At 47.6% G+C, this 10,178-nt stretch overlaps 1 protein-coding gene across 1 annotated transcript in view; it reads right to left on the reverse strand.

The window, feature by feature from the left end:
* ARHGEF17 (Rho guanine nucleotide exchange factor 17) overlaps positions 1 to 10,178 on the reverse strand; it is a 123,865-nt gene that overhangs the window by 45,379 nt on the left and 68,308 nt on the right. The window contains exons 2-3 of the mRNA XM_081327788.1: positions 5,448 to 5,525; positions 1,934 to 2,116 (exon numbers count right to left, since the gene is read on the reverse strand). Of these exons, the coding sequence (XP_081183914.1) occupies positions 1,934 to 2,116; positions 5,448 to 5,525 (261 nt within the window). The remainder of the gene's footprint in view (positions 1 to 1,933; positions 2,117 to 5,447; positions 5,526 to 10,178) is intronic.

Here is a 10,178-nt window from a genome sequence, read left to right on the forward strand (position 1 = left end):
CAATCACCTCCTCAACGTCTTTCCTTTTGAGGTTCAAATGCAAGGCTAGAAGGCTGCCCTCAGCCAACCTGCGTTAACCTCAAAAAGCGAAGTACACTTAGGCCCAGGTAATCATGGAGCTGCAGACTGGAATCAGACCGAGGAAGAGCCAGCTTGATATAGGGCTTAAGGTGCTGACCTAGGAACCAGGAGACGGTGAGTTCTAGTTCTGTCTTAGGGAGGAAAGCTGGCTGGGTGACTCTGGGCCAATCACCAGGAGACGGTGAGTTCTAATTCCGCCTTAGCCATGAAAACTAGTTGGGTGATTCTGGGCCAATCACCAGGAAACGGTGAGTTCTAATTCTGCCTTAGGCCTGAAAGCTAGTTGGGTGATTCTGGGCCAATCACCAGGAGACGGTGAGTTCTAATTCTGCCTTAGCCATGAAAGCTAGTTGGGTGATTCTGGGCCAATCACCAGGAGACGGTGAGTTCTAATTACGCCTTAGCCATGAAAGCTAGTTGGGTGACTCTGGGCCAATCACCAGGAGACGGTGAGTTCTAGTCCCACCTTAGCCATGAAAGCTGACTAGACGACTTTGGGCCAATCACCAGGAGACAGAGAGTTCTAGTCCCGCCTTGGGCATGAAAGCCAGTTGGGTGACTTTGGGCCAATCACCAGGAGACAGTGAATTCTAGTCCCACCTTAGCCATGAAAACCGACTAGACGACTTTGGGCCAATCACTAGGAGACTGTGAATTCTAGTCCCGCCCTAGCCATGAAAGCTAGTTGGGTGATTCTGGGCCAATTACCAGGAGACGGTGAGTTCTAGTCCCACCTTAGCCATGAAAGCTGAGTAGACGACTTTGGGCCAATCACCAGGTGACGGTGAGTCCTAGTCCCTCCTTAGGGATGAAAGACCACTAGGTGATTTAGGGCCAAAGTCATCCAACCAGTTCTTGTACTTCCTAAGGTGGGGCTTCAGCTGACCATCTCCCTGTTTCTTGCCTGGTGCCTCTAACTACTAGACCAGGGATCAGCAACCTGAAACAGTGAAAGAGCCACTCGGAACCGGTTCCCTCACAAAAGGAAAAACTGGGAGCCGCAAAAAATGTGTGCGCATGCGAGTACATGCATGCATGCGCAGAACAGGGTTTGACTGAAGAGTGGAGCCAAGGCGAGATATGCACCTACCCTGCATATTTGAATTAATTGGTTGAAATTTTTTAGTCCCACTTTTTTTTTTTTTGGACTGCACATGGCAGAGGACTGGGAGCCACAGGAGACGGCTGAAAGAGCCGCATGCGGCTCCGGAGCCGCAGGTTGCAGACCTGTGTACTAGACCAAACTGGTTCTTTATTTAATTTTATGTATTCAATTGATAGGCTGCTCATCTCACTGGAGATTCAATTTAATCCGTGTTCCATTTAAGACGGATAATTTGGATAAAGCAACCACTTCTACAGGCGAAAGGACCAACGGGCGTGATCTGTGCCGGAGGTCCCCGACCTTTTGGGCACCAGGGACCGGTTCTGTGGAGAGAGGTTTTTCCGTGGACCGGAGGGTGCGTGGTTTTGCGTTCTGCCTGCATCTCGCAGACGGGGCTTTGCTTGTTTGCGTGGACCGGTTGCAAGCATGCCGCGGCCCAGCACCGGGGGATTGGGGACCCCTGATCTATACAGAAGAGCAAGCAAGAAAATAAAGGGAACTGCCATCGGGTCTTCAAAAAGAGTAGGAAGGTTGGAATATGGTTGTTTTGTCCATGCCCGGAAGAAGCCAACATTGATATAAAGATCGAGAAGCAACCCCCATCTTTCTCCCTTCTCTCCTCTCCCCTCCGGAAGTTGGAAGTCAGGGCTTTTTTTCCTCATAAAACGCTCAGAACGGAGTACCGGCACCTTTTTTCTTTTACAAAAAAAGCACTGTTGGAAGTAGTTACTTGGCAACGCTACTCACAGACTGCACCAGGATGTCTCCCACTTTCTGCTTCTCGTGCCAGTTCTGAACGCATTCGGAGATCTGCTCCAGAAACTCCTCATGATGTTCCAGCAATTCGGGAATCTGATCGAAGATCTCGTCCACCAGCGAGGGGTCACAAAGGTTGGAATTTTCCGGCTGCTTCAGGGGCTTCATGTAACCCTGGAAGAAGAGAAGAAGAAAAACAAAATGGCTGCTTTTAGAAACACAGGAAGTCGGCTTCCCCGACGGAGGGGCAGATGTCCTAGAATAGACACACAAGGACCCCCCCCTTTTTTAAAATAACCTGCTAATTCAGAGGCGTTTAATTTAATATACCCAGAGTTGTCTCTCTGGGAACGCTACACACACACACATTACCAAAAAAAAAACAAAAACCCAACACTTTCCAAAATGACTTACTCAACTTAGAATCACAGCTGAGTTCAAATTTTCCACGGCTGAGCAGGGCGGTTGTTAATTGTGCCTCATTTTATGACCTTAAGGGAACCGCGTGGTCCTTAACCAAATCCAGCTTTCCCCACCGTCGGAAGCAAAGCTGGGAAGGTCGCAAATGGGGAATCACGTGACCCCCGTCCCGGGACTCTTGCGACCGTCATACGTACGAGTCGGTGGCCGAGCGTCTGAATTTTGATCCCTGTGACCGCGGGGATGCTGCAAAGGTCGTAAAAGTTTGAGAACTGGTCATAGGTCACTGTTTTCAGTGTAATTGTAACGTCGAGCGGCCGCTAAATGAATCACTACCTCGAAAGATTGTTTTTATCCCTGTGATAAAGACGCTGATGGTGACAATTTGGAAGAAAGCAAAAAAGGCCCAACGAAGGTTATGTACAGCAGTGGCCAAAATTGTGGAAATCTTTTGGCAAAAGTGTACAGTAGAAAATGCCCCCTTTGGTTAAGTTTCCACCCATTTTTCTTCTAATTTCTTTATAACCGTAGCCTGGTTCACTTCATAATACTATTTTGCATGGCTTTCCGGGCAACCGGTCAACTCTTTGCACCGTTGCTTTAATTTTATTAGGTTTTACAAGCTCACTAAATGAAAGAACACACACAAAAAAACCCCAACCAACTTGATAGCCATCACACAACACACTGACAAATGTCCTCTTCTCCGCTTCAATCCGCGACATCCATAACCGGATCCTACTGCGATCTGATTGGCTCATTGCCAAAGCAAGATGACAGCCGATTGGCTCTCTAAACTCTACTGCTCATTGGCTACCATCGGATGAAGGAAAGCTGCCTGAGATCAACCTAAGCAAGTTGCGCTTCCTTTTTCGGGTTATTTGGCTATAACTTTTCACAGAATACAGATAATTGAAGAAGCTACGTTGCATGACATTCTGGATTAAATTATCTTTCCATTGATATATAATTTTATGGTACTACTAAAAAAAAAAGGGACGCGGTGGCTCAGCGGGTTAGGACGCTGAGCTTGTCGATCAGAAGGTCGGCAGTTTGGCGGGTCGAATCCCGAGTGCCGCGTAGCAGAGTGAGCGCCTGTTACGCGTCCCAGCTTCTGCCAACCTAGCAGTTCGAAAGCACATAAAAATGCAAGTAGAAAAATAGGGACCACTCCGGTGGGAAGGTAACAGCGTTCCGTGCGCCTTTGGCGTCCAGTCATGCCGGCCACATGACCACGGAGACGTCCTCGGACAAGCGCTGGCTCTTCGGCTTTGAAACGGAGATGAGCACCGGCCCCTAGAGTCGGAAACGACTAGCACGCGTGTGCGGGGGAACCTTTACCTTACCTTACTAAAAAAAACAACAAGTAGTGTTATTAGCCATCAAACCTGAAAAATATACTTTTCCCAAAAGGTTTCCACAATTTTGGCCACTACTGTAGGCACTGGATTTGGCCACGGTGGTAACCGTGGTTTGTTTAACTCTACTTACAGAATAAACCACTATTGGTCAGGTTTCACATTGTGCCATGCCCCCCCAAAAACAGAGTTGTTGCTTTTTTCACACCACAATGGGGCTTTCCTCATATTTTTTTTTAATTACATTTATATCCCGCCCTTCTCCGAAGACTCAGGGCGGCTTACAAGCTTAGCAGTAGCCTTCATTCTATGTATATGCCTGCTTATTAGGGCTTTCACACACACCCCAAGCGGCATTATTACAAAGTCAGCTTAATTGCCCCCAACAATCTGGGTCCTCATTTTACTAAGCCATGCTTGAGAACCCTCGTAATATCTCTCTGTCGCAGAACCAGCATCTCAACTTTTTTAAAAAATCCTCTTTTGGCTGTTGTTGCCGCTGGGATCAAAGCTACGAGAATGCAAATTCATGCTGGGTTTAACCATCTTGCTTAGCAACAGATCCGGTCCCAGCTGCGGTTGTATAATTGAGGACTACCTGTAACTCTGTAGAAATGGTCAGGAAGACTCTAGGGGCACCCGCTCTGTGCACGTATGAAGCTATGTACACATGTGTAATGCCGTGTGCAGGCAGTCCAGTTCATTCAGCGACTGTTCGAAGTTACAATATCACTGGAAAAAAGTGACTTAGGACCAGTTCTCATGCATACGACCATAGCTTGAACATTGGGCGCTCTCTAACAAAATGAAATTTCAATGGTTAAAAAAAAGGAAGCTTCTACATTTAGCCAAGAAAAAACAAATGCACAGGCATAGTGATTAATGAAAAAAAAAGGAATAGGGGTGACATGATAGCAGTGCCCCAATATTTGAGGGTCTGCCACAGAGAAGAAGGGGTCAACTTATTCCCCAAAGCGGGGCAAGAAGCAACGAATGGAAACTGACCAAGGAGAGAAGCAACTTGGAATTAAGTAGAAACTTCCTAACAGCGAGGACAATTCACCAGTGGAACAGCTTGCCACCAGAAATTGTGGATGCTCCATCACTGGAGGTTTTCAAGAAGAGACTGAACAGGAGGCTGAGCAGGGGGCTGGACTAGATGACCTCCAAGGTCCCTTCCAACTCTGCTATTCTATGATTCTGTAAGGGTCTCCTGCTTGAGCGGGGGAGTGGGGTTGGACTAGATGACCTCCAAGGTCCCTTCCAACTCTGCTATTCTACGATTCCGTAAGGGTCTCCTGCTTGAGCGGGGGAGTGGGGTTGGACTAGATGACCTCCAAGGTCCCTTCCAACTCTGCTATTCTACGATTCTGTAAGGGTCTCCTGCTTGAGCGGGGGAGTGGGGTTGGACTAGATGACCTCCAAGGTCCCTTCCAACTCTGCTATTCTACGATTCCGTAAGGGTCTCCTGCTTGAGCGGGGGAGTGGGGTTGGACTGCATTGACCTCTAAGGTCCCTTCCAACTCTGCTATTCTATGATTCCGTAAGGGTCTCCTGCTTGAGCGGGGGGGTTGGACTAGATGACCTCCAAGGTCCCTTCCAACTCTGCTATTCTACGATTCTGTAAGGGTCTCCTGTTTGAGCGGTGGGGGGGGGGTTGGTCTAGATGACCTCCAAGGTCTCTCCCAGCTGCATTCTCTTCTGTTCCTGCCACAAGTAGGACTTACCTGCATCAAGGTACGGAGAGACTCCACGTACGACTGCTCCGTGTCCAACAGGGTCATGGTGACGTGTTTCCGCATATCCTGCAACAGAAAACAGAGGGTCACTAAAAGGTCATCTATCTTGCCGTGGGCCACGTCCTTCTCCCCACAGCTTGCGCTGGGGCTGACGCGGCAGGGGTGGCGGTGAGCATCCCACCTTTTTGTCCGGGCCTAACCCACTTCTCAACTCCATCTGCTGTCCCAGACGCCTCCAGCCCGAAACAGGCACGGTTATATTTATAGATAAATATAAATAAAGACGAGAGTGGAATGGTGACGTCTGCAAGCGTTTGGGCCCTGCCGCAAAAGGAATCCTGGGCTTCCCTCAGGATCAAGGTGGGATCAAGGCCGCAGCCGAAGACAGAATTGCCTTGCCCCATTGTATTCGATTTATTTAGCCAGTTTATACACGTGTGCCTCGAATTACGACCACCGTCTGGCCCAAAATCTGTCGCTAAGCAAGACAACTGTTAAGTGTGTTTCCCCCCCCTCATTTCTTGCCACAGTCGCTAAGCGAATCACCACAGTTGATAAGTTAGTAACCAGGTTGTTGAGTGGATATGGCTTGTGGACTTGGCTTGTCGGATCCCGGGGACACAGTGACCGTCGTAAACAGGAGCTAACTGCCAAGTGTCCGAATTTTGACCGCCTGACCACGAGAGATGCTGCGACGGTGGTACGTGTGTAAAAAGTCGAAATGCACTTTTTTTCAGTGCCGTTGTAACTTCGAACGGTCACTAAACAAACGGTCGTTAAGCCGAGGACTACCTGTATGCTGCCCATTTCGCTATCAGGCGACCCTGGAGGAGCAACAGGCGACAAAGGAAGATGTCCGTTCTCTTTGGCCACAGCTTTTCTCCTTCAATCTGAAGACCACCACAAGTGTCCAAGCGACTTTGCTCTTTCCATTATGGACTACAAAGCCCAGTGTATGGTCACTGTAGCCCAAAGACACCTGCTGTGGTAGCTCAACAGGGTCCCTGCCCCTCCTGACTTTTTTAAAAAGCAGAGCACATACCCCAGGCCTTGTAGTTATTTGCTATTTATATTCCATAAAGATCCCCTTGGCATGGGAGTGAACATTTGTGGATTTATTTATTAAATGTATTTTTATACCACCAGAATCTAAAGACTCTCACCAGCTTACCATGGAGCACAGAACAGAGATAGATAGATAGATAGATAGATAGATAGATAGATAGATAGATAGATAGATAGATAGATAGATAGATAGATAGATAGATAGATAGATAGATAGACAGATAGACAGATAGACAGATAGACAGACATAATGGATGAAGAGATAGAGATAATGGATGAAGATAGAGATAATGGATGAAGAGATGGTAGATGATAGAGATAGATAGATAGATAGATAGATAGATAGATAGATAGATAGATAGATAGATGATCGATCGATCGATAGATAGATAGATAGATAAATAGATAGACAGACAGACAAAGTGGATGAAGAGACGGTAGATGACAGAGAGAGAGAGATTAGATAGATAGATAGATAGATAGATAGATAGATAGATAGATAGATAGATAGATAGATAGATAGACAGACAGACAGACAGACAGACAGACAGACAGACAGACAAAGTGGATGAAGAGACGGTAGATGACAGAGAGAGAGAGAGAGAGAGAGAGAGAGATAGATAGATAGATAGATAGATAGATAGATAGATAGATAGATAGATAGATAGATATAGATAGATAGACAGACAGACAGACCAAGGCAATGATAGAGATAGATAAAAGATAGATAGATAGAGATAGAGATAGATTAGATAAATAGCTAGATAGACAAAGACAGACATAATGGATGAAGAGACAGAGATAATGGGAGAAGAGATGGTAGATATAGATAAATGACACATAGATAGATAGATAGATAGATAGATAGATAGATAGATAGATAGATAGATAGATAGATAGATAAGATAGATGATACAGATAGACATAAAGATAGATGATAGATGACAGAGGTAGAGGGAGGGAGGGAGGGATGGAGCAAGAGAGGGGATGGGTAGATGGATGGATGGATAGATGGATGGACAGATAACCAGGAACCAAAGAGATAGCAAGGGAGCAGGAAGCGTTTGGGAAGATGAAGGAGGAACTGGGGTCATATGGTTGACCCCTCCCCTCTTTTATTGGGGGAGGGAGGACACCACCCAGGAAGAGAAAAAGCAAAGAACTGTGGCTGGAGATGGCTACATCACAGGAAGAGTTTGCGTGCAACAATCACGGGACACATTTGCACTGTGATTAAAAAAAAAGGGGGGGGGAATCAAGAGGGCTCTGCTAGTAATATTCGCAATAAACATTTTTTAGGTAAAGCCCCAGCTTCTAGCATCTTATCGATGCTGGCTGGGGAATCCCGGGAGTGGAAGTCCACTCTTGCCAAGGTTGCAAGACACCGCCACGGATTAACTAAAAGAAGAAGAGACCTATGACCAGGTTTCACACTTACGGCCGTCGCAGCATCCCTAGGGTCACTGGGTCAAAATTTGGGTGCTTGGTGACCGACTTGTATTTATGACCATTACAATGTCTTGGAGTCATTTGCGACCTTCTCCGAGCCCGTATCCAGCCTCCCGAGGCCTCTTCCTGATCCAGAGCTCCTGACCTCTGCTCGACCTGGGGGGGGGGTTGGACTAGAAGACCTCCAGGGTCCCTTCCAAGTCCGTTATTCTGACTCATCTTCAAAATTCTGGCTTTCTTAAGTTTTAACCCCCGGGCACAATCTATCAGCAGCTTGTCTGCCTCCTCTTTGGTTTCCCTAGCAATGACATTTGGTCTCTACTTCAAGCTGTGAGCAACGGAAAGAGAGGGCGCGTGCCTTATGGGCTTCGGTGGCCAAATGTTCAAGATCTGCCTTTGTGTAACTAGAATGCCGTGTTCCCTTGCCAGAGGGAGTGAAGGAAATCGCCCTGTGACTGAAGAGGAATTAGAATAACCGAATGACAAGAGTGGGAAGGGATCTCAGAGGTCCTCTAGTCCAACCCCCTGCTCAAGCAGAAGACCCTATACCAGGGGTAGGCAACCTTGGCTCTTTTATGACTCATGGACTTCAACTCCCAGAATTCCTGAGCCAGCTCTGCTTCAGAAAAACTCAGCTATGCTGGCTCAGGAATTCTGGGAGTTGAAGTCCATGAGTCATAAAAGAGCCAAGGTTGCCTACCCCTGCCCTATACCATTCCAGACAAATGGTGGTCCAATCTCTTCTTAAAAGCCTCCAGTGATGGAGCACCCACAGCTTCTGAATTGATTGTTCTCACTGTCAAGAAATTCCTCCTTTGTTCCAGGTTGCTTCTCTCCTTGATTTGTTTCCATCCGTTGCTTCTTGCCTGGCCTTCAGGGGCTTTGGAGAAGACGTGGACCCCCAACTCATTTTTGTGGCAGCCCCTGAGATATTGGAAGGCTGCTATCATGTCACCCCTCGTCCTTCTCTTCGTTAAAACTTCATATCGTTTTAGCCTCCAGTCCCCCTGATCATTTTCGTTGCTCTTCTCTGCACTCTTTCCAGAGTCTCAACATCTTTTTTTTTTCTTATGTCGTGGTGACCAAAACTGGATTCCAAGGGCGGCCTTACCAAGGCGTTGTAAAGTGGTATTATATATATATTGCGCCAGGGCCTCAGCATAAATAGAAAACCCCCCTCTCCTCCTCCTCCTTTCCCCCTTCACAACAACCTTGTGAGGTAGGCTGAGGGATTGGGAGCTGAAACCTGTTCTGCAAAGCACGTGAGGGAGGGCAGGACAGGATAGCAACGGATGGAAAGTAATCAAGGAGAGAAGCAGCCGAGAACCAAGGAGGGATTTTCAAACAGCGGAGAGAACTATTAGCCAGTGGAACAACTTGCCTCCAGAAGTTGTTGGTTGCTCCATAATGGGAGGTTTTTAAGAAGAGACGCGGTGGCTCAGTGGGTTAGGACGCTGAGCTTGTCGATCAGAAGGTCGGCAGTTTGGCGGGTCGAATCCCGAGTGCCGCGTAGCAGAGTGAGCGCCTGTTACTCGTCCCAGCTTCTGCCAACCTAGCAGTTCGAAAGCACGTAAAAAATGCAAGTAGAAAAATAGGGACCACTACGGTGGGAAGGTAACAGCGTTCCGTGCGCCTTTGGCATCTAGTCATGCCGGCCACATGACCACGGAGACGTCCTCGGACAAGCGCTGGCTCTTCGGCTTTGAAACGGAGATGAGCGCCGGCCCCTAGAATCGGAAACGACTAGCACACCTGTGCGGGGGAACCTTTACCTTTTAAAAAGAGATTGGATAAGCTCCATAATTGGAGGTTTTTAAGAAGAGATGAGACAAGCATTTGTCTAGAATGGCATAGGAGTTCCTGCTTAAGCGTGTGTGTGTGTGTGTGTGTGTGTGTGCATGTGTGTGTGTGGACTAGAGGACCTCCAGGGTCCCTTCCAGCTCTGTTAATAGTTATTCTGCTCCCAAGTCACCCAGTAGGCCTCGGTGGCTGAGTGCCAGGGTGTCTCCCCACTTCTCTCCAGTATCTTAACCTCCCCGCTTCCCGAATACCCAGCTCCAAACAGACAGTCATCCGAATTCTAGAGGTCATTTTGCAGCCTGAAGATTAAAGCATTAAAGTTTGCACCCTTTGCCCTGTCTGAGCATCCTGAGGGGGGGCGGGAAACCCAACACGAGCCCTTTTCTATTTTAGGAAAAACTTGAT

The sequence above is a fragment of the Vipera berus genome (genome assembly GCF_964194415.1).
Source record: "Vipera berus genome assembly, chromosome: 4".
Taxonomy (NCBI): domain Eukaryota; kingdom Metazoa; phylum Chordata; class Lepidosauria; order Squamata; family Viperidae; genus Vipera; species Vipera berus.